The following is a 24,427-nucleotide window of genomic DNA, read 5'->3' on the forward strand; positions in this document are numbered from 1 at the left end:
GCTAAATAAAGTACGCATTAGTAAAGTTGTTTAGCATGGCAGGATAAAAATGCTGCTCGAGATTGATTCACGCAAGCATATCGAACATATGGCGGTTCCTTTCAGTCTCGGAAAAGAAATGAGATCGACACGAGATGACTAAAACAAGAGATGAACGACAGGGACACAGCGGCTACATTTCGTGACATGTCTGAGTCAGTCAAGATCCTTTTAGAAACTATACTTTTGTCTTCATCAGCTTCGCGGCAACAATTGAGAGAGTAAGCCATCCGGTACCACGTGAAAGAGGCTGGTGTAATTGCGATCGGCCGATCGCGTCAATTAGTACGCCGTCATGCGCGCTCTACGCGTAAATAAAGTACGCATCACCTTACCACCGGGCACTGTGCACATAAACTGCACCAGAATCTCTGGTTGAGGGTTTGAAGATAGGAGACTCGCGACAATACTCCGTGCCACTCGAAGTGATCGGCAGCAGCTTTCCGCATAAAGTAAAGTCTGACAGAAAACGATTATTCGCATTATACGTGCTGCAACGTAGCAGGAAGCCATCGCAACCAATAATTTTTTGTAGGATGTTTGGCGCAAAAACAACACTGCATCTGCCGTTCCCATGACTGGCGCGAGCTTCTATACCGGGTTCCGATCGCGGCGGCGCCACGCGGTGCCCGTTGTCCCTAGGCCAACTTTTTGATGGAGCTGCATGACCAGAAAGCTATCAATGGACCGTGGTCCTACTTTTCTTTCAACAGGAGGCAGCGAACAGGTGCCCATTCGTGGAACCCAGCCCTCCTCTTCTGATTTGTTTCGGTTTCAGTCTGTCTACCAACGTCATGATGACGTTTCCCGGTAGAGGCCTATTTAAGGGGCAATAAACAGGTACGTATAGAGTTTCTTCACAGAAATCGCCGCCATGATGTAGGCCCGTCGAAGTTAGGTTCCGGTTTTCGTTCACTGCCATGTGCGTTAATATTCACACAGTACAGCAACTCCGAAACGCCGAATACACTGTGAGTGCGAAGTGTGCGAAGGCATGGATAGTCAACCTACGGACCTACATTATGGCGGGAAATCTGCTAGCGACAGTGGCGCTCTCCTACGGATGACGTCATGTGCATAACCCTTATACAATGTTCACTTTTTTTTTACTGCATTGAGCTGCATTTTGCAGCTGAAATTTCGTGTCCCGCAATATTTCGTGGTGGCTTCCACAGGAGCCAATGTTAATTGCCTTCTGGCAGGACCTACGTTCCGAAACCGAAAGCTACATCACATCACGACCTACTGCATCAGTTCGTGCATCGCATCAGATTGACGCAACTGATTCAAGGTAAATTGCTGCACGTGGAAGCACGAAAAGTTGAAATACATGTATGCTAGCAAATTAACAAGTGACACTATGAGCAATAAATTGAAAGATCTATTCTAAGAATGTGAGACATCCTGTGATTGCAAACGCGTGATTGCAAATGAAGACACTGTCTATGCAAACGCGTCTAACAGCAAGAAAGCAAGATTTATGAAGAAGATCGCTAAAAAACAATGAAAGCACCCTTCCTCTGCTTCATTAATTTCTGATCCACACTACCACCCCATAAGAGGTATAATAAGTTGATAGCAGATATGCTACAAATATCCCGTGCAAATGACGGGTACTTCATCAGTCGCCGGAACAACAGACTTCACGCAATATAATACGTGCAGAAAAGGAACTGTAGAAGAAGCATGAGACATGTTTACCTGCCGGCGTCCGACACATCAGATCGTACTTATTTTTGGTCATTCTGTGGTTCGCACAAATTCCCAGCTTGTCGTTCACAGCTAAGACAGCGAACAGCTTCTGGAGACAAGGGATCCACTTACACGGTCGCACCAAACACAAACAAAACAGGACAAAATATCCTCGCGCGGATGAAAAGCGTTTGCGGATCCGCGCTCGAGAGTTGCAGCACGAAGCAGTTCTGAAAAGCGGCTAGGGGGCACGCCTCGCGTCTGGGAGGGAGCGGCGCCACCTCAAGAAACGCATGTGTCAATGAGCCTTCAGGGGAAAAGACATGCTTGGATATTACTAGGGTCAGTGGCTCTAGATATTACTCTTGAGACAAATAGTTTTGGGCATGTTGTTTATTGGAGTGTTCAATGCTTGTGGAACCCAAGTGGCATCAAAGTCTTCACTCTTATTCTTATTCCGCGAGAAATGCACGGGGGCTTGCCGACACCAGAAAAAGCACCCCCTCTATTAAGTGCGCCAATGTTAGAAGAAGAGTCCACGAGGAAATGCACGATATTGGTGTCAGCCAAAGCGGGTGTTGTTACACACGAGCGTTGCGGGGTTGTAATGGCACTCTTCGTTGTTCTCGAGGTATTCTCGCACACAGTCGCCTCCGTTCCGACCGAACTTGTTGACGCCGTCGTAGATGATGTTGTCTGCCGTGTTGCCCCCGCCCTGTGCCTGTTCCCTGCAAAGGCTGATCGCTTCGGCAGCCTTGTAGGCCTTAGGGTCCTCGGAGCACTGGAACACTGCTTCGTAGTTACCCTGGCAGTGGAAGTACCTGTTGACAGTTCATTTCTCATTTGGGCGTACACGGAGGCAGCTTCTTCGTACCAGTTGTTTCATGTAAATGTACATAGTGTGTTTTCTATACACTATACGAACTTCCAATCAACGTGCATCATGTTATCTGCGGAAACATATTGTTGAGGAAAGGGGGTCCATTTTCGTTTGTGGTGACCCAAATTCCTCGCGGTAAATGTTTATCGAATATCAGTTTTGATTTAACCGTTCAACAGCTTAAGAGCAGCCAGACCCACAGCAGGCTGCTGAATATAAGTTCACTTGGAACAGCAAGTACGAAAAAAAAGTTTTATAATAATACACAAAAACGTAAGAATACGTACGTCTAATGCAAATCACTTCTTGACTGAGTGGGGTATAACTGCATGAAAGCGGATATTGTTTATCCACCTTAACGGGATGTTATACGGTCCAATTAATATTCTTTTGTCCGAATAGATTACTCTACGGTGCATTTAATTTGGGCATTATCTGTAAGCCTCTGCAATGGGCACGTTTAAAGTACGAGGTTTGATCCAAAATTTTCGAGACTAGCGTTGTCATTTGAACACTACTTGTAGCGGCGCAATGCAAAGGTAGGTGGAAACACTACCTTACATTGAGAGTCAGTCTGGTAACTTACACGCTTCTCGGCGGACGCGTTCACATGATACGTCCGTTTATGTCGTACCGTGCTCTCGACGATCGGCGTTTTTCATGATGGACACGAAGACGGAACAGAGAGTGCGCATCAAATTTTGGCATGCACGCTACGGAGATACTGGGAACGACCCGGCAAGTGTTCGGGAAAGAGAGCATAAGCTCTACACGGGTGTTTGCATGGCATGCTCGGTTCAAAGCCGGCCGTACTTCTGTTGAGGATGACTAGCACACTGACATGCCCCTCAGCCGCACGACACCCGTCGTGCTTGTCAAAATTGAACAACTGGTTCGTAAGGATCGACTGCGAACTCTCGCGAGACTCGCGATTGCTGATGAAGTGGGAGTTGGTTACGGGGCATACGAGCGCATTTTGTCGGTCCCGACTTTGGCGACAGCTGGCTGCTGCACCAGGACAGCGCACCTTCTCACACTTCGTTGTTCACCAGCGTTTTTTCTTTACCGGAAACAACACGACTGTTGTCCCGCACCCACCGGACTCGCCCGACTTGGCTCCCTGTGACTCTTCTGTATCTCCCCGACTAAAGTTGAAGATGAAAGGCCACCGTTTCGACATGAGTGAGGTGAGACAAGCAGAAACGCAGGCGGCACCCGACACCCTCGCCGAACACGACCTCCCGGACACATTCCAAAAAGGACAGACACGCTGGGACCGGTGCATACGTGCGGAGGGGGACTACTTCGAAGATGTTAGCCACCAACAGGCAGAAGCTAGGATTTTGCAGAAGTGACAGTGCCAGTCCCGAAAATTTTGGATAAAACCTCGTGTTAATCCCAAGATTTTGTGAGAAATCGTACTTACTTGTCGCAGTTTCTACAGTAAATGGAGCGTCGATAGTTGATGAACAGCTTCCTCGTGGCGCAGACTACGTGTCTATCGATCAGCATGTGTCCATTGAATCTAGTCTGCAAGCAGTTTGCAAATTGGTCCCACCGGACCAGACACAGAGACACGGGGAGGAGAGCCAGGAATAACCAGGCATGGATCATCATCATCATCATCTGTCACACAAGTCACGGGAATTAGACGAATTTCGTTAAGTTTGGACCCATCTGGGTATTACACCCCGGTACGCGCAAGGCTATCGCTGGACAATTTCCCGCTCATGTGTAGAATATTTATTAAAATATTAAGTATTTACATACATTTGCAAAGGGGACTGCGAGATATATTTAACCTGGCCTATCGGCATTGCCGGTTTTTGGTCCCCGAGTTTGTAACTATATGCTAACGAAAGTGACGACGGGAAGGCGGAGGGCTTCATGCACAGTGAACGTGGGCAAATTGCTCTAGAAGATACGCGGAAATGTGTTTTTCATGACAATGGTAGATCTTACCGAGTGAAGCGATGTGTGTGGGTGACGACAGAAGAGCGACTCAGTGACGGACGAGATTGCGGGCTTTATATCATTCGGTCACCTTTCCTGTACACAGTCACTCGTGACCACCAATTTGTCGTCGACCCGCGAAGTCATTTCCTGCCAGGAAGCAAACTCATCGTTTCGAGACACTTCCCGCCGCGGACTCTTTAGCGGCAATTTAGAAACATTGTCCTCATCGAGTAAGTATAAAGACATCGTTGAAGCTTTGGAAACGCTCGCATTAGCATACATCAGTGGTGGATCCAGGGGAGGCGGTTGGGCGATCTTCCCCCCCCCTACTCTGCTATTTGCTTCGACAAACATCTCGCCCCCCCCCCCCAAAGTGAGGCTCTGGATCCGCCTCTGCTTGGTACTTGTACTTCGTCCGTGGGATATTGTTACGCTAACTAAACTCAATGGAAGCACTATCTGACGACAGGAACTGAAGAGGACATCCGGACCCCTGAACTGCCTGCAGTACTTTCATGCAGGGATTATCCCAGCACCCGCCTAAAAATACCGACCAAAAAGGTCACAAACACCACAAAAGCAGCAGATATGGACGTCAACCCCCCCCCCCCCCCTGGAAAATCCTGAGAATATCCCTGCTTCTATGGACGATTAATTGTCCTTCCAACGATTATTAATGTTGAACATGTTTGAGTGGGGAAGATACATGTACCTGCAGTGCAGGCCATGTTAATTTGGAGGCTGTTTTAGGCAACGTTGGTTTTAGGTTGACGACGTTTAGGTTTGATGTTTGGTTTATGTGGACGACGACGATGTGGCCGTGCTACGCTGCTGCCACGCACTACCGTGCTGGCTTTTCAGTTCTATCGGCAACGTGAAGCTGCGGGTCGAGAAGCTCCCTAGCACCTCCGGCTCCTCATGTAGGGGAACACCATCTCCTCTGCATTTGGTGACCCATCGATCATAATCCTGCCTGTCGACAGAGGCGAAGACGTGGTAATTTTAGACAGAGGAGAGTATGACACCAAGATGCGGACGGTTCTGGACGACACGACGCGTTTTGTGAAACCCCTACGATCCGACGCCTAAATCTCAACGCTCCCTAGTCGACCTTACTTCGATGATTAAAGAATCGGAGCCACCTAGATGACATCGCATACCGCCGCCTGTTATCTGATGGCTGCACTCCCCGACTATACGGACTCCCTATGCTGCATAAGTAAGATTTCCACTCCACCAGATCGTCTCGTTTTTTGTATTCCCCTACCTACAACCTGTCTTAGCGTCAGATGTGTCAGCTTATTGAATTTGGAGTTTTCAGTTGTGTATACCGCGAAGAACGCGAATGTTCGGCAGTTATGCACGTGTGCGCTCAAGTCTGAGGTGCGAACAGTGGTGGATCCAAGCGGGGGTATTGGGCGATCATCTCCCTCCAGACGCTAGTTTACACATATATATATTAGTTTTCTCCTTCTCCGCACCCCATGCAGTTACGGGCTTCGACAAAGAACTGAGGCTAGAATACACAAGAAAGGACAACACACAATCCTCAAGTTGTCCGTTCTTCTGTGTTCCAGCCGTAAGTTGTATGAACCTAACTCAAGTTAGGCCTAACCTAACCTAAGTTGGCTTAATCTAACCCAAGCCTAACACAACCCAAGTTTTAGGCCTAACCTAAGCCCTTTCGGGACCAGAACGTGTTCGTCGGTGCCCGGCAGACATTCCGAGACACTTTGAGCAGGAACGCCTAGCGGGGCGCGTCTTCAATAGAACACATAAGCTCCGCTCGGCGGCGTCAGCGGGGGGGGGGGGGGGGGGGGGGGGCTCGTCGCTCTCCCTCCTAGGCTAACCGTAGCTGAGGAAATCGATCAATTAGGCAATTCTGTAGCTTGATCTTAACCTAAATTCTCTGGCAAATATTTCGGGCCTGACCTAAGCCCTTCGTTGCAAAACTTGGCCCGTCCTGCCCGTCACTGACTCCAAAAACGGCACTTGCAGGAACGTCCCGCAAAGCGTCGTTTGAATAGAAAACGTGAGTCCGGCTCCGCGGCGTCAGCCCCGGACCCATTACCCCCCTCCCGGGCGAGCCGTAGCGGGGAAAATATGTCTGTTAAATAAGGAGGAGGAGACGTGCGTAAGGGTGGGGTGCCTGGAGTTTGATGACAAGGAAAAACAATGGTAGCCACGATGGCGGCAGAATGCCTACACCGCGAGCCCATGAGATGCGGGCCAGAACCCTCAACTTCTTTTACACTCCCCCAACAAGAATGTGAAGAACCGATGATGGTGCAACGTGGTCAACGTGGCTTGCGGTCAAACTAGCCTGCTTCTAGTTTGTGGAGCAGCTGGATTGGTCGATTTATGGTGTGACCGTCAGGCAGCTTCAGCCTGCATGAGCGGATACATCCGTCTCCGCTGACCCTCACGTCTTGGACTCGGGCAAGCGGCCATAGCACGCGGGGCTTTTCGTTAGAGACAAGGACAATGTGCCCTATCTTCAGACTGTCAGAGGCGAGAGGTTTGTAAATATGGACGGCTCTCAAGTACAAAATGTACTCCTTGATCCATCTGTTACGCAGTAGGTCGGTCAGCCTCTCCATGTACCTCCAGCGACGTCTCAGTTACTCGGAGGTCGACTGGTTCCCAGTGGATAGCCTTTGGGACGGAATTAAAGGAAGAGCGGTGAACCTCTTGCCTACCAGAAAGTGAGCGGGTGTGATGAAGGCAATGCCATCTGGATATTCCGAGGTGTATGTCAGGGGCCGGGAGTTAAGGACTGCCTCCAGCTGCACGATGACTGTTCCTAGGGCGTCGTAGTCGAGCGTGCTTCTTCCTAGTATTTTGCGCAGGCATGCCTTGATGCTGCGGATGAGGCGCTCCCAAGATCCTCCCCCCCCCCACCAGGCTGCCCTTTCCGCAATGAACTTCCAGGTGACCCGGTGGGAAGAAAGCAATCCGGTCACCGCTGGATGCTGAGAGAGCGCTGCAAGGGCTAGATCCCGTTGCGCTCGCTTGAACGTCCGAAAATTGTCGGAATACACCGTTCGTGGGAGTCCTCGGCGAGATATAAATTTCTGGAAGGCCTGTAGCAAGTCGTGCGCCGTCATCGACTTCGTAAGCTCAAGGTGAACGGCTCTTGTGATGACACACCAGGTAACAGGTAACACCTGCTGGCTTCATCTCCCTTGGGTGATCGGAAATGCAGAGGACCGGCATAGTCGGTGCCCACTGTCTCGAACGGTGGCGAAGGAAGCACCCGATCCCTAGAGAGTGGTGCAGTAGGTTCCGAGCAGGCTCGTGCCCACTCTCGTCGGCAAACAAGACAGCGGTGCAGGGCCTTCCTCACAACCTGGCGGCCACGTATTGCCTAATAACGCTCACGCAATTCCGCCAAGGTTTTCTGCACGCCAGCGTGAAGTCTGACGTGGGTAGACGACACCAGCAAGGCCGTGAAGTGGTGTTCTTCGGGAATGATGATCGGATACTTTAAGGGTTCGGAAAACTCGCCCTATTGCAGGCGCTCTTTCAGACGAATCACATTGTTGTCGTCATAGAAAATCGAAGTGCTCTGTAGTGACTTGTGATTGGTTGGCTTCGCACCGAAACGCTGACGCTGGGCAATCTGTATCCAGTAGGTCTCGGCCGCGGCCAATTCTTCAGCGCTCAGCGCCACTTCCCTTTTATCCATGTGGCTACAGTTGTACAGAAATCGCTTCGTCCATGCTGTCACTCGAAGCAGCCGATGCAGCGAACCGAAGTCCGTAATATCGAGAAGGGGACTGTGGGTCGTGAGTGGCACACAGCAGACTGTAGCCGGCTTCGCTTCCATCCGAACTTTGTCGACGATCATGTCAGATTGGTACCACGGAGGAGGCCAGTTGGCGCGATTAGAAAGCCACGATGGGTCGTGCCACCAGCAGACGTCATCCAACAAGCGAAGACAAGAGATGCATCTGGTAAATTCCATGATAGGCAAGCCTGAGCGATGGGCAAGACACGTAAGCAAACACGTTTGCTTACGTGTCTTGTCCATAGCTCAGGCTTGCCTCTCATGGAATTTATCCACCAGCTAGCCTGCATTTACGCCATTCTGTCAATGCATCTGGTTTGCAGGTCCGCGGGATTGTCGCAACCAGGACAGTGTCTCCACTGCCGTGAATCTGTGATCTCCTGTATGTCGGCCGCTCGATACCTGTGTTGACCCATGAATCCAATGTAGTGCGACTTCAGAGTCAGTCCACAAAACTGCTTCTACCTCGGTCCTCTTTTCAAGCAACTCGGAGATGGACTTCAGGGAATAACGCAACTCGTCAGTGTCGACTTCCCAGACGAGCCCTAACAGCTTCTTCAGCGATGTATCTGGCGCGGACGTTGTCCCATCCGCTTCGAAGGTACTGCGTAACGCTGCGCAGTTGCTGGTCCACTTCGCCAGCTTCATACCGGCCGCTCGAAGGATCTGTCGTGCCTGATGGTATAGCGTTACCGCCTCTTCAACAATGTCCAACCCGACAACTAGGTCGTCGACGTAAAAGTGTGACGCAAGTAGAGAAGCAGTCGGAGTATACGTTGTCTCTACGGACTGTAAGTGATGACTATGGTGGCTGCTAGCAGAAATGGGCTCGACTTGGCACCGAAAGGGACACGCGTCATCCTCCAAGTCTCAACTGATGGTAAAGGTTCGCCGTTCTTTGGAGTCGTCGAGCACCAAAGGAAGCGTAACGAATCTCTGTCAGCCGCTTCCAACAGGATCTGCAGAAACGCCTTTTCAACGTCCGCTGTTACAGCAATTCGAAAGGCTCGAAATTGTAGCAGGAGTTCCAGAACGTCAGGGTTCAAGTTTGGCCCAGCATGAAGCGTTTCGTTGAGCGAGAGACAACCGGGAGCCTTTGATGATGCATCGAACACTATCCGAACCTTCGTTGTCTCTCGGTCCCTACGAATGACTGCATGATGAGGCATGTAGTATAGTGGTCCTGAAACAACTGCAGGGTTGTAGAGGAGGTGGAGTTCCTCTACATGAGTCCCAGCCGGCGACGATGGTATGCCACGGAGAGGCGATGACGGTGGCCTATCTCCATGGCCGCGCCGGTGGAACTGAGGCAGGTGCTCCAGGCGCGTGGCCATCTTCGTCGTTGTCCACCGTCCGCTACATCACTCCCCCCTTCAGACGCGGAGCGGCGCTTGCGGTTGAGTGGTTAAGTTCGCGTCGATACTAAGACGGGAGGAATGGCGACGGCACGTGGACGTGGGAAAGTGAGGCTTGAGAAATGAGAAAGTACGGCTTGAGTTCGCGGCAGCAGGCGCGGCAGGATAGCGGGCGTGGACATTCGTTGTAGAACGTTGTTGCGGACGGTCGATTTAGTGCGCTGTGCCGTCGTGCTGCTGCGCCAGTGATCAGCTTGCGTTGTGTCAAGTGGAAGCAGAACGATGGGGGCAGCGTGAGACATTTCCGCGAGCGTCCTCCGGAAAGCGTTGCCGAGCTGACGAATGTGCGGCGTCAGGGCGTAAGAACAGCGACGTACCGATACCGGTAGTGGACAGGGTTCGGAAAAACCCGGGTTTTTTTAAAAAAGCCCGCCCCAGTGGGTTTTTTCGGGTTTTTCGGGTGGGTTTTTCGGGTGCTGGGATTTTTTTTTTTTCGAACTGCTGCATATGACACGCAACAGCCGTTCTCCACCTATTTTTCATGTTTCTGGAAGAAATAATTGTTTGCCGCTGTAGAATTTACGGTAAAGGAATCTCCGAAGCAGTCGTCCCTTTTCCTTCTTTTCTTTTTTTCCCCTTCGTTTCTGTATTTCACCCGCGTGTGGGCTTTATTGGGTTTTTCAGCCCGGGTGGACCCAAAAAAACCCGGGTGGGTTTTTTTAAACTGGGTCCATTCGGCGAACCCTGGTAGTGGAGCGTGTTGCTCATTGAACAGTCGCTGGTGATGCCGGGGTGTGCCATCGCGAAGTACGTGGAGGCCTGAAGAAGAGTGCGGGACCATGGCGTACCGCGACCGGTACGGGGCGTTGAGGTCGAAGAGTGCCGGGTCAGAACAAGCGAGCGTAGCATCCGATTACGAGCCCCGGCGGAGAGACGTGCTCGGTGACTCACGATAGGTGGGCCCTAGCGCCATCGTCTGCTGTCTTGAGCAGGTAAGCGGATGTTGCTGCCCCATAATAGCCGTCGTTGTGAAATTTGGGATTGTATGAAGCCGAATTACGCCGAACATGGTGGTCGTTGTTCGGGTCACCAAATGTAGAGGAGGTGGTGTCCCTCTACATGAGTCCTGACCGGCGATGATGGAATGTCCCAGCGGGCAGATGGTCGTGGCCTCACGCTAGGACGGTGCCGGTAGAACTGCCGTGCCAGCGCCGTAGCGCGTGGCAGCAGAGGCACGTCTTCGTCATCACACACGGGCCGCCACATCGTCAGCCACTCGCTCGGCATGATCGTTCTTCAGGTACTGTCGTATCGTTGAGTCGTACTCATCCATAACCGCTTGGTCGGAGAGCAATTTCTTCGTTATCCTTTTGAGTCTCTGTACGGCTAGGGCCTTGTTGTCACCCAGTAGGAGCTTTTGCCCGGATCCCTTGGGAGCCGCACAACATATCGACCGCCGCAAAGCTTGGCAGCCGCACGAAATTGTTGGAGAACAGTGCCATCTGTATCGTTGGATTGCTGCTGATCAGTAATGCCGAGGTGTTCTAGCTCCCAAAAGGCTTGCAACTGCAGATCAATCTGTCAGTCCGGTTCCTCTGTTCTGTTTGCACGCCAATGCTCATCACTTGTACCCATGTGCTTCTACCTCATGCGCGGGTCTAAGGCGAAAAGCGCCCTGCACCGTCCACCCGAACAAAGTTTCTACCGCTACCAGGTCTTTCGACAATCGCACGGTGTTTCTGGTGACGACCTTCCAGTAGTGGTCGGATCCAATTAGAACCGAGATGACGCTGGAAGGGGTCGAAGGCTGATCTGCTAACTGGAGCCTCATTCTCTTGAGTTGGCTGGATATGCCGGAGGGCACGGATGGAAGCCCATCGGAACAGACGTGCTCGTACTCGATGGCGTTGATTACCACACTATGAGTAGAAGATTGGCTGTGCAGTGTGCACTAGACGCTGTTGTACTTCGTGCGGCTGGCGGTTTTGTTGCCCAAGGTGTGGATGGTTAACTCCTCGAAGCCTACCGAGTGACATCCGACGGCCAGTGAAACGTCGCGCCGAACGAAGCTTCGCTGGCTTCCTCCATCCAGCAAAAGGTGGACTAATTGCTTCAGGCCGTTTGAGCCCTCGAGCCAGACGGGGGCTGTCTGTAGCAGAACCTCGGAGCCGCAGTAAGACTCGAACGCCAAGTTTTCCGATGAAGATGACACCGAAGTGATGACGTCATCTGCAGCCGCGGGTGCGGCTGTAAGAGGCTGCTGGGTGGGAGGTTGCGGCTCGGACGTTGATGTTTGCGGACACAGTTGTGTGAGGTGACGCCTGTTACATCGCTGGCATCTAAGCTTCCAGCAAACTCGGCAAGCGAGCGGGTGGCGTTTCTGGAAGGCAAAGCGGATACTCTGTTGGAACTCAACCGCGAGATCCAGGCTGTCATCCCTGAGGATTTACTGGAAGCCGAATGTGACGACTGCGACAGGTATCTTGAACCCATAACAGAAACTACCATTCTTGTCAGGAGCGATATGGCCTCAATCGTGTTGCCATCGCCTGCTTTACTGTCGAGCACAGCCAGTACTTCTCCACAGCCGCAGTCATCGGGCGACACCGCGAACTCCTTGCGCACCCCAAATGTATCGGGCGACGGAGCAAGTTTGCCGAAGCTAAGGACCGATAACTTCAATGGTGATGTCCCATGTGGCAAGGATTTTGGGACCAGTTTCGTGCGAGCATACACGACAACCCCCGACTTTCTGCTGTCACAAAGCTCAAGTACCTGGTGTCTCTTCTCGCAGGACCGGCGGCTCGAGCCATCACAGGGTTGGCGATCACCGACGCTAATTATTCAACAGCAGTCGACAGGCTAAAGAAGTGATTTGGAAGAGATGAGCTTCTGATCAGACAGAATCTAGACTCGCTTTTCGACATCAAAGGTTCCAAGTCTATGGATGACGTGGCGGGGCTGAGAAGTATGCACGACGCAGTATACGTTTGCATTCGGAATCTCCAGAGTTTGGGAGTGCAAACTGCGCAGTACGCTGTCGCTATTCACCGGGCACTGTTGCGCAAGATTCCCAGACAGCTGGAGCTCGAGTACTACAAGTCAAAAGGGCAGGATGCTACTGGTGCTACTGCTGAGGTGCTTTCGACGCTCCTGGACTTCACCGAAACTCAAGTAGGCTGCCGTGAACGAGCCCGTCGAGATACGGACTCCCTGAAGGATGACGCTCCGGGAAGCTCTAGGAACAGCAGAGAGAAACGCTTCCTACCGCCTTCAGCTTCGTCCTTGACGGCTGCAGTAGCGGACCTTCCTTGCCCACTGTGCCAATCGAGAGCCCACCCGTTGGAAGGTTGTGCCGCCTCTTACAGCCGCACCCGCGGCTGCAGATGACGTCATCACTTCGGTGTCATCTTCATCGGACAACTTGGCGTTCGAGTCTTACTGCGGCTCCGAGGCTCTGCTACAGACAGCCCCCGTCTGGCTCGAGGGGTCAAACGGCCTGAAGCAATTAGTCCGCCTTTTGCTGGATGGAGGAAGCCAGCGAAGCTTCGTTCGGCGCGACGTTTCACTGACCGTCGGATGTCACTCGGTAGGCTTCGAGGAGTTAACCATCCACACCTTGGGCAACAAAACCGCCAGCCGCACGAAGTACAACAGCGTCTAGTGCACACTGCACAGCCAATCTTCTACTCATAGTGTGGTAATCAACGCCATCGAGTACGAGCACGTCTGTTCCGATGGGCTTCCATCCGTGCCCTCCGGCATATCCAGCCAACTCAAGAGAATGAGGCTCCAGTTAGCAGATCAGCCTTCGGCCCCTTCCAGCCTCATCTCGGTTCTAATTGGATCCGATCACTACTGGAAGGTCGTCACCAGAAACACCGTGCGATTGTCGAAAGACCTGGTAGCAGTAGAAACTTTGTTCGGGTGGACGGTGCAGGGCGCTTTTCGCTTTAGACCCGCGCATGAGGTAGAAGTGATGAGCATTGGCGTGCAAACAGAACAGAGGAACCGGACTGACAGATTGATCTGCAGTTGCAAGCCTTTTGGGAGCTAGAACACCTCGGCATTACTGATCAGCAGCAATCCAACGATACAGATGGCACTGTTCTCCAACAATTTCGTGCGGCTGCCAAGCTTTGCGGTGGTCGATATGTTGTGCGGCTCCCAAGGGATCCGGGCAAAAGCTCCTTACTGGGTGACAACAAGGCCCTAGCCGTACAGAGACTCAAAAGGATAACGAAGAAATTGCTCTCCGACCAAGCGGTTATGGATGAGTACGACTCAACGATACGACAGTACCTGAAGAACGATCATGCCGAGCGAGTGGCTGACCCTGCAGTTGTTTCAGGACCACTGTACTACATGCCTCATCATGCAGTCATTCGTAGGGACAGAGAGACAACGAAGGTTCGGATAGTGTTCGATGCATCATCAAAGGCTCCCGGTTGTCTCTCGCTCAACGAAACGCTTCATGCTGGGCCAAACTTGAACCCTGACGTCCTAGAACTCCTGCTACAATTTCGAGCCTTTCGAATTGCTGTAACAGCGGACGTTGAAAAGGCGTTTCTGCAGATCCTGTTGGAAGCGGCTGACAGAGAATCGTTACGCTTCCTTTGGTGCTCGACGACTCCAAAGAACGGCGAACCTTTACCATCAGTTGAGACTTGGAGGATGACGCGTGTCCCTTTCGGTGCCAAGTCGAGCTCATTTCTGCTAGCAGCCACCATACGTCATCACTTACAGTCCGTAGAGACAACGTATACTCCGACTGCTTCTCTACTTGCGTCACACTTTTACGTCGACGACCTAGTTGTCGGGTTGGACAGTGTTGAAGAGGCGGTAACGCTATACCATCAGGCACGACAGATCCTTCGAGCGGCCGGTATGAAGCTGGCGAAGTGGACCAGCAACTGCGCAGCGTTACGCAGTACCTTCGAAGCGGATGGGACAACGTCCGCGCCAGATACATCGCTGAAGAAGGTGTTAGGGCTCGTCTGGGAAGTCGACACTGACGAGTTGCGTTATTCCCCGAAGTCCATCTCCGAGTTGCTTGAAAAGAGGACCGACACTAAACGTTGCGTACTGCAGACGGCATCGCGTGTGTACGATCCACTGGGCTACATAGCGCCGTTTGTGATTATAGGATCAAGATTTTACTGCAGCGCATCTGGCTTTCCAAGATACAATGGGATGATCGTCTCCCCGAAGATCTGATGGGAACGTGGTTGTCTTGGTGCCAGGAAGTTCCGCTGATCTCTCGAATTTCGATACCTCGGTCGCTATCGGACTCTACATCAATTGCCGCAGCATACAAAACGCTGCATGTGTTTTGCGATGCTAGCCCGAAAGCGTATGGCGCTGTTGTTTATCTAGTGAACGAAAGAGACAAGGGACACTCTGAGGTGAGCCTTCTGCTAGCTAAGAGCAGAGTTGCTCATGTGAAGCATGTCTCGCTACCCAGACTAGAGCTCATGGGTGCTGTCATTGCCGCACGACTGCTCAGGTGCGTCAGAGCCACGCTATCCATGCCCGAGGTAGAAGCAGTCTTGTGGACTGACTCTGAAGTCGCACTACATTGGATTCATGGGTCATCACAGGAATGGAAACAATTTGTTAATAACCGAGTGGTCGACATACAGGAGATCACAGATTCACGGCAGTGGAGACATTGTCCTGGTTGCGACAATCCCGCGGACCTGCTTACCAGAGGCATCTCTTGTCTTCGTTTGCTGGATGACATCTGCTGGTGGCACGGCCCATCGTGGCTTTCTAACCGCGCCAACTGGCCTCCTCCGTGGTACCAATCTGACATGATCGTCGACGAAGTTCGGATGGAAGCGAAGCCGGCTACGGTCGGCTGTGCGCCACTCACGACCCACAGTCCCCTTCTCGATATTACGGACTTCGGTTCGCTGCATCGGCTGCTTCGAGTGACAGCATGGACGAAGCGATTTCTGTACAACTGTAGCCCCACGGTTAAAAGGGAAGGGGCGCTGATCGCTGAAGAATTGGCCGCGGCCGAGACCTACTGGATACAGATTGCCCAGCGTCAGCGTTTCGGTGCGAAGCCAACTAATCACAAGTCACTACAGAGCACTTCGATTTTCTATGACGACAACAACATCATTCGTCTAAAACGACGCCTGCAATAGGGCGAGTTTTCCGAACCCTTAAAGTAACCCGATCATCATTCCCGCAAAACACCACTTCACGGCCTTGCTGGTGTCGTCTACCCACGTCAGACTTCTTCACGCTGGCGTGCAGAAAACCTTGGCGGAGTTGCGTGAGCGTTATTAGGTAATACGTGGCCGCCAGGTTGTGAGGAAGGTCCTGCACCGCTGTCTTGTTTGCCGACGAGAGTGGGCACGAGCCTGCTCGGAACCTACTGCACCACTCCCTAGGGATCGGGTGCTTCCTTCGCCACCGTTCGAGACAGTGGGCACCGACTATGCCGGTCCTCTGCATTTCCGATCACCCGAGGGAGATGAAGCCGGCAGGTGTTACCTGTTATCTGGTGTGCCATCACAAGAGCCGTTCACCTTGAGCTTACGAAGTCGATGACGACGCACGACTTACTACAAGCCTTCCAGAGATTTATATCTCGCCGAGGACTCCCACGAACGGTGTATTCCGACAATTTTCGGACGTTCAAGCGAGCGCAGCGGGATCTAACCCTTGCAGCGCTCTCTCAGCATCCAGCGGTGACCGGATTGCTTTCTTCGGATCTCGCGGCTGGATCTCCGGCTGGAGATGCGGCTGGATCTCGCGGTTGAGTTCCAAAGAGTATCCGCTTTGCCTTCCAGAAAGCTATATTTAAAATTGAGTTGATCAACGTTGAGCGGCGTCGCTGCCAAAATAGTCTTGATGTCGGAGATGGTGCGAGTAACCGCTGATCTCGCGGACTTCCGTTGCTTCTTGAGCCGCTCCAAGTCTTCCATAGCTGTCAACCGTGGCTGTAGCACCCTGTAGCTCCTCTCTTCTGAGCAGTATGTTGACCGAGAAGTTCCCGGGTTTCGGCACCAATGTTAAATAAGAAGGAGACGTGCGTAAGGGTGGGGTGCCTAGAGTTTAATGACAAGAAAAATAATGGTAGCCACGATGGCGGCAGAATGCCTACACCACGAGCCCATGAGATGCGGGCCAGAACCCTCAACTTCTTTTACAATGTCAATTGCGCCTAGCGACCCCGAAACGCCTCCGGAAGAAAGGGCGGCCGCTCCAGCGAGCGCGCGTGCGGGTCCCGTCCTCGCGCCATCCGCCGTTCGAGCCCGGCGGGCGTTTCTAGTCCGAGAATGAAATCCCCGCGAGGGGTCCCCGAAAGGTGCGTCCGGCCGGCTCTGGGGGGAGGGGGAGGCTCTTCGGGAGATCCCCTCGCTCTCGATATCGGTCTTCGAGTGGTTTTGTTATAAAAGTTCCAGGACAGCCGCTTGCACCCCAGAGGACGAAAGTTGCGACTCGTCGTGGCGCTCCGAATGGCGCCGGTCCCAGCCGCCTGCGGCCGCCCATTCCCGCGATACGGGCCGCGGAAGGCGGGGAAAGAGAGCCCCGTCGCGGGCCAACGGAATGCCCGTCGCGGACACGGTTCAGGCCCACCTTTTGAGGGGCCCCGGGGCCACTCTCGTACGTTCGTGCGCCCTTCCTGGGAGGTTCGTTTCCGAGAGATCGGGTACGAGAAGATGGGGTACCTTCGCCAATAATCCCTGCGATTACCGTGGTACAGGCAGCGTCAAAATGCATGCTACTGAGGGGTGCTTACATGTTTTCTGTGGTGGGTGGTCCTCTTGGACTACCCAAATCCCAGAGCAACAGGGTTAGCACGCTCCTCCCTCTCCTGTGCCACCATCATCTCTCCCCTCCCTCTCTCACCCTTACCCCTTCTGCCTCCCCTGGGTGCACCGAGCCGCCACTGCAGAGCAGGCTGGCCGCACCTTCCCCCTACATTACCCCCCCCCCCCCCCCCGCGCGGTGTCCGAGAAAAATGGCATCCTGAATCGCCTCAGTTTCGTCGAAAGTACCGTGGTTCCGTATCTTAAAAAACAAAATGAGGTCTAAATTGAAGGTTTCATGTAAAGGTTCGGTTGGGTTCGGTTAATAGGAGCAATAGTAGGGTCGGGTCAGGTTAGGTTAGGGTCAGAGCTCGGGTCAGAGCTCGCCCCCTACTGCCGTGAAGGACTTCCGATGCCCTTGGCTACAAGCGAGAAACAGAGCTCCAATACGCAACACAGTTGCCCTATTTGATTTACATCAATGACAACCTTCGAATTTTGTGAAGCCGTAAAGCGAGACCCACGCTGCGCCATCACTATATACCCCCTAGAGAAGCTTGTTCGTAGAACATTGTATTCAACAAGTTGCTATGTGTGAAACTTCCGACATACCATACATCGCGACCCGTAAAGGAGATGAAATCTTCTATTGATATCTCATCGAAGGCGCTGCCGACTATCGGAAAGCGAGGCAAACTGCTTCCCCGTGCTCGGGGGAAGTGCGGTGAGCGAAGGGAAAGAGGGTGGTGGTATACGAGATCGGGGGAAGGTGCAATCGCTCTTGCTCTGGGATCTGGACCATACTCTGGGATTTGGGTTGTCCAGCAGAACTACCCACCTCAGGAAGCATGCCACTTCCCTCAGCAGCCTTTAAACAGACAGCAACTACATAAACAAGTCTACAAACTGTCTAAAGATTCCAACCTTTTCTTCGTTGTTATTGTTGCTGTTTCAGGAGTCGATCAGAAGAAGAAAATACCACCACCAGGAAGGAAGGAGAAGAAGAAGAGGAACATATAAGTTCGGCTCGTGCTGGCTGCCTAGGTGGGGACAGCTGTGGCTGTGGCTGTTCCTAGTGGTGGAAGAAGAAGCTGTGGCGAGCGGAACAGTGGTTCCCATTTCATTGTGTTTCTGTTCGTACGCGCGCTTAGGAAACATGATCGCTCATCCGCATATTCTGAAGCAGCTCAGCTTGGTCCCGTACTTTGGCTGTATATTTGGGTTTGCTTCGCTTACAGGCATCTACTTCATTGCCTTGATAAATCATGACATCGAGCCCTTCATGTCGTACGTAAGGTAAGGTAATTCCCAGCATGTCCAATGTTATCATAGGCATTTTGTGTCGCGGAAGGGACCAGTGACTCATCTGGTGCGATAAATATTTGGATAGTATCTTGGTGTCCTTGTGCAGCATTCTTTTCTTGCCTCCTATGGTCTCCCACACAAGCCCACGGTTCGTAGGTTTTCTTTGTCTCTAAATGCAAGTATGCTTGCATAATACACCCCGTCAGGAAAATGTTTGAGGTTTTCTTCGTGTCGATGACACTGCCTACCTATAACCAGAAGAAAAAAAAGTCGTGAAAGTTATCAACCCACTTTTAGGGGCGGATTCAGGATTTTTCCAAGAGGGGGGTCCAGCCTTGGCCAGCATGGTAGACACACGATCTAGGTCAGTTAAACAATGTGTAGACAGAAATTGAGGTGGAGGTCAGGACATCCTGACCCTCCTCTAGATCAGCCCCTGACCACTTTCGATGCAGTAGAATAGACACGAATGAACGGGATAATTGAGAGCGCTTAGCAAGGCAGCTTCTCCACGTTGCAGACGTCTACTGCAGGGGGGCAGGCTTGAGACACATGTCTCGGTACATGCGGTACATTATTGGCAGGGCTATCGTAACATGTAAATTTTAATATGGGACCCTTCTCGTGTACGTTCAGCACATCAGTGTGACCACATTACAACCAGATAATGCAAATTTCAGTGATGCAGCCGGAGACCCGCCTCAAAGTGGACTCTTCGGAATGTGCATGGTTGTCTTGGTTCTGCTTGGTATGTGTCCAAAACATGTTGAGTTAATCTATGATCTCACAAACATTTCTTTCCGCTGCAGCCACTCCTGTGTTGTTCATGATGTACATGCGCAACAAATTTGAGCTGGAGATTGCGCAAAACGTTTCTCGGAAATCGACTTTGGAAATGCTTAACGTGTGCATCGCTGTTTTCAGCTCGGCTTCATGTCTTGGCATGACCATTGTGGTCGTCAACCCACTGTCACACCTTCGTAGAGACGGACAATGGGTTGGTTTTATTATGATTTTGCAAGCTCATCAATATAGTCATCAGTAGACTCACGGAGCGTATCATAAAACACTGAAGTTGACATTCTGACGTCATCGCCGCTTCATAATTACTCGGAGTCTGGAACAGCCACTGAACATGTCGCTTTCAACAGGCTGCTATGCATGATACGCGCCAAAGACAGATGTGTCGTTGATGATGACAGATGATGCTATAGAAAATGTACCTTTGCAGGTGGACCCCATACTGATTCCTCATCTCATCGGAGCTGTCCTCTTCTTTTCAACTGCACTTCTACACGTTCTAGCCCAGTCATACCTGCAGTACAAGCTGTCATCCAGCTTAAAAGATATGAAGACCAAGGTCCTTATATCAGCAATTGCCGTCATTTCCACAGTTCTTTGTATCCTCTCAGATGCATTTTGTTTAGCTCTTGAATGAAGTGAGAAAAAGAAACATTAGGAAAAACATACATTTGCTCTGCAAAAGCATGTGGGAATCGTTTAATGTCCCACTGTTTCTTTCCTCAATCATGCACTTTCTTGTGCCCTTTGTCGCTTACCGTCCTACAGTCATCTGCCTCCCTTCACAGTTCTGATTACTTTTAACAGTCCTCCACACGTTTAACCATTCTGCTATCGCCTTCTCTAAACGAAGTCCGCACAAGCCCGCGGAATGGCGACAGGTCATAACCCCTGTCTTCCTGCTGTCCTCTCTCCATGTGTCCACATTTGCGCGCCGCTCAGAGCCACAGTTGCTTCGCGGCCACCTTCACTTCAGCGATTGGTGCGATTACTTGACTCTCTGGCATGCCAAGTTTCTGTGACTGGTCCTTAACACACGAAGTAATGTCTTACGCACCCATACAGCCGGACCCGTGGAGAACAATGGATCCTTATTACAGGGTAATAGGCGTCTCCTTTACTAGCTTAGGAAAGTTTTCGGAATGGCGGACTTCTCCTGATAGAGATGTTGCTTCGTTTGTCCACCTGTGTCATATCGTACATTGCAGTTCAACCGGCATAGGATCAGTTTGCACAATGCGCTTGTGAACTTGCACCGTATGGGGTTTCTGGATGCCGACGATGAGCTCCACGATCGCGTGAATGAAACCTGGATCACACGCAGCGCCAGAAGTGTAAGTCATTACATTGATTGTTGTTTTGGTGCTTTTTGTTTTTTCGATGCTTCGCTCAGCAGCAGCAGTGTATAGTCTTCGGTTTTAGAATAATGGCGAATTCGACTAGTCCAGGGGTCGGGAACCTTTGCAATCCTAAGGGCTACATCCCACCCCTCGTCGATTTTTCCCCAGGGGTCGCAGAACATTTTTGAGACCATTTGAAAGAGGTCTAAATTAGCCTCGTTCAATTATTAAGCGGTCGCGGTCTATTACTTTTTAAGCGTAATGTACTGAAAGCTCACATTTTCTGGCTTGTTATATTCACAAAGTTATGGTAAGGGAGTACAACAAACGCCTGAGGAATTCGCTTACCCTGCCGTGCCCTTTGCCAGGCCAGCCCAGTCTTGGATTACCTCTCCTCAAGCCCATAACCAACAACAACAACTCCTAAGCACCGGAATTATTGTCGCGCGCTTGGTCAGCGCTGGGCCGCGGGTTCCCGACTCCTGGAGTAGTCGATCTAGTTTGTTTTATTTGTCACTCCGTAGCGGAGACGGAGTTCTTCATATGCTCTGCGAACACCACCTACACTCTCAAGGAAAAGTAATTGCAGCTTCTAGCGCCCTAGCATGCACTTACTCCCCGTTTTAGTTCCCTGACAGCGAAATTTACTCCCCAGGACTGCAGTAACTAAACTTTGCAAATGATCCCCTGAATAAAACAATCTTCGTAGATATGTGATCTTCGTGAATGTAATGGAATACTGCTAGATAATTCTGCGGCTTTCTGCAAACAGGGCAAGAAGTAGATAGCGGTCCTTTCTTCAGAAATTCTGCCCTGTGCATGTCACAATATTTCGTATTCGTCGATATATCTCGCTTCACGGCTTAATTCAAAGTATTTTCATTCATGCACATGGATTATGTACGAAAAGAGTGTGAGGACAAAGCTTTTAACGGTGTCCCGGCCCACTCTGCACCATTCATTTTGTCTCATGCATTTTGGGAGTACTTGTTTGGGACTACATGCGAAAGGGAATACTTGTGTGGGAATACATTTAGCCTGCAAAGGTACAAAAAATCACCCATTTTTTGTTTGAGTGTAGAAGCAAAACCTCATCGCTGAACTAACGTAAATGACGTGACGTAACAATTGAGGATCCTCCAATCACGACCGTACCTTCAGCGGCCGTAGCCAACACCACCTAGATACAGAAAGCCTGCTTGCTCGTCGACATGACGTAACAACTAATAGTCAGCCAATCAGGATCGTGTTTTCAATGGGGGTAGCCATAATCACGAACAAGGTTTAAGCGGTCGTAGCCATAGAGACGAACCAGCGTCGTCTGCGAGCAGTGATGGAACGATGGAACGGCTCCACATACTAAACAGGAAAAACTTCAAAAAATAAAGCTCAAAACGGTCCCATATCTTTCTCATGACTGATTTTCTGGAAAGCGTGATGCACTTTTTGTCTATAGATTCATGTCTACAGTTTCCAAGTTAGCTGCAATCATTTCCGAGTTCTTGAATTCGCAGTTCGGCGAATCGCAATAGCAGACTAATTCTGGCTATATATGTCCACGTTACGAAGGAAGGAGAGGAGGCAATAAGCAGGCCTTCTGTGTCTAAGTGGCGTTGCCATAGCTATGGAGATGGGCCGCTATCAGCCACATGAGCAGCCATTGGTAGCCTCATGAAGCCTGTGTTTGAAATCGCCTGCGGCGATTGGCCGATATCATCAGTCTCTATATCTACGTGCGAGGGAGTGAGAGGAGGCATTAAGCAGGCCTTCTGTATCGAGGTGGCATGTGAAATACAACCGACTGGTCGATGAGACCAAAAACACACGTTGAGTAGAACTGTGCTGAACAAAGATATTCAACAACAGAAGCTAATAATACGCGAGTTGAGAAAAGCTTGTTAGCGCACATGACACTTGGATAACGATAGGACTGTATTGTTGGTATTAAGTGCCACAGTTAACGTTATGCCTTCTGCCACCATAGTACCCCAAACACGCCTTCTGGTCCATAGCTTCGGAGTGGATATTTCTCTTCAACTACCTCGCATTCTACGCGACTTTCGCCACTGACTTAAATGGTTTCAACTTCGCCCTTGACCTCTACATGCCTGCCATGCCTGCTGAGGCTGCCGCTCCACCAAGAGACGACTCAAGGGCCAATCTTATAGCCGAAGAGGTTCCAGAAGGTAAAAGTCTAGCCTATGTAAGCTACAGTGCAAACAGAAAATGGAAAACTATGATTTCCAAGGAACACCATTCTACACAGCGAATTCGCGTTGGCGAATGTCCTGCACGCTAGCCCGCTGGTATTTCGTGCAACTGTTACCGGACCTTTGCCATGTCGGATGCATACCCTTTTCGCCTTCTAATAGCGCACTAATAAGATAAGATAAGATAATAAGCGTACTAATAAGATAAGATTTTTACACAGATAATCTAATCTGTAAGTAAAGTCACACCCTTGACCAAAGCGTACCTTGGTAGCGTCTCATATCAACATGTAACCTGTTCATCAAATGTTATCTCTTATGCATTCGTCTGACATCTCACGTGATTTTAAAGACACTTTTAGGCTGTACTTATCCCAACTTTTCAATGGAGTGACAGGTCTAAGGCACGCATGTTTCACAGGCATGGCATGTTCGTAAGAGAGAGAGAGAGAAAGTGATACATGTCAACCTTTTCCCGCAGCACCATCAAAGCGAGCTGGCAATGTCGCCGTATCAATCGACCTCTCAACAGATGCGGGGGATCAATTCTGCATTGCAATTTTCGAAGAGGATTTCGTTCAAATGACAGTGTCGTTTCAAATGTTCCAGAGCCAGCTCCGTTGCAACCTGGAGCTTCTTCAGGAGAGCGTGGACCACAGTCCGGACTGCGGTCCCCTCGAGGTCACTCTGCTCTGTCGCAGTCTCCCACATCTGGAAGTCACTCCCGTCAAGTCAAAAGACACAATTCTCAGCCCAAACACGCGGCGAAATCTAAATCTTCCAGCGGTAGCCGGTCAGCACAGCTGGAAATCGTCGATACGGGTAACGCAGATGGCAAGGGACGGAAGGACACTCGTGGAAAACCAGTGAATGCACAACTACACGAGGAAGTTGCTGAAGTAGATGCGGCTACCGGGCGTGCTGGCGATCCATCTCCCACACACAATAGAACAGAGTAGAGGAAGTATAGCAACAGAGTATAAAATGTACAAGTTGATCCTGGTGAAGTGCTTTCCCTTTAGATATCCACAGGCAAAATAAGCACCAGCGACGCATGGCTAGATACGTGTCGACTTTGTCGAGTTGCAATATTGCTATAGGCTAGTCGATAGCGTGAGATGTATGGTATCATCATATCGATCAGCTGAAAGACGGCATTTTTGTGAAGCCTATCCCTCATCGTGATCTAGTAGAGAAAAGCTTGGCACTGTACCTTTGTTCACATTTCCCGTTGTTTCATATTTTTTGGTAATTCAAGGCCCAGCACTGCCTTCTTTCAAGCATCAATGA

At 50.9% G+C, this 24,427-nt stretch overlaps 3 protein-coding genes across 3 annotated transcripts; 2 read left to right on the plus strand and 1 right to left on the minus strand.

Annotated features, from left to right (window-relative positions):
- The first annotated feature begins 777 nt into the window (after nucleotides 1–777).
- On the plus strand, nucleotides 778–24,134 carry LOC135394221 (DNA damage-regulated autophagy modulator protein 1-like). The gene is made up of 9 exons (XM_064624837.1): nucleotides 778–879; nucleotides 18,437–18,777; nucleotides 19,467–19,534; nucleotides 19,596–19,783; nucleotides 20,018–20,186; nucleotides 20,630–20,688; nucleotides 20,796–20,921; nucleotides 22,912–23,113; nucleotides 23,747–24,134. Exons 2-9 carry the CDS (start codon nucleotides 18,638–18,640, stop codon nucleotides 24,094–24,096), a joined length of 1,302 nt encoding a protein of 433 aa, XP_064480907.1. The 5' UTR covers nucleotides 778–879; nucleotides 18,437–18,637; the 3' UTR covers nucleotides 24,097–24,134.
- LOC135395381 (uncharacterized) lies at nucleotides 2,239–4,310 on the minus strand. Its single transcript, XM_064626612.1, has 2 exons — nucleotides 4,038–4,310; nucleotides 2,239–2,552 (listed from the first exon to the last, which is right to left on the minus strand). Exons 1-2 carry the CDS (start codon nucleotides 4,235–4,237, stop codon nucleotides 2,294–2,296), a joined length of 459 nt encoding a protein of 152 aa, XP_064482682.1. The 5' UTR covers nucleotides 4,238–4,310; the 3' UTR covers nucleotides 2,239–2,293.
- Nucleotides 14,929–15,867, plus strand: LOC135395631 (uncharacterized). The gene has a single exon (XM_064626729.1). It carries the CDS (start codon nucleotides 14,929–14,931, stop codon nucleotides 15,865–15,867), a length of 939 nt encoding a protein of 312 aa, XP_064482799.1.
- Nucleotides 24,135–24,427: the final 293 nt, after the last annotated feature.

This window comes from Ornithodoros turicata, chromosome 5 (genome assembly GCF_037126465.1).
Source record: "Ornithodoros turicata isolate Travis chromosome 5, ASM3712646v1, whole genome shotgun sequence".
Classification (NCBI taxonomy): Eukaryota; Metazoa; Arthropoda; class Arachnida; order Ixodida; family Argasidae; genus Ornithodoros; species Ornithodoros turicata.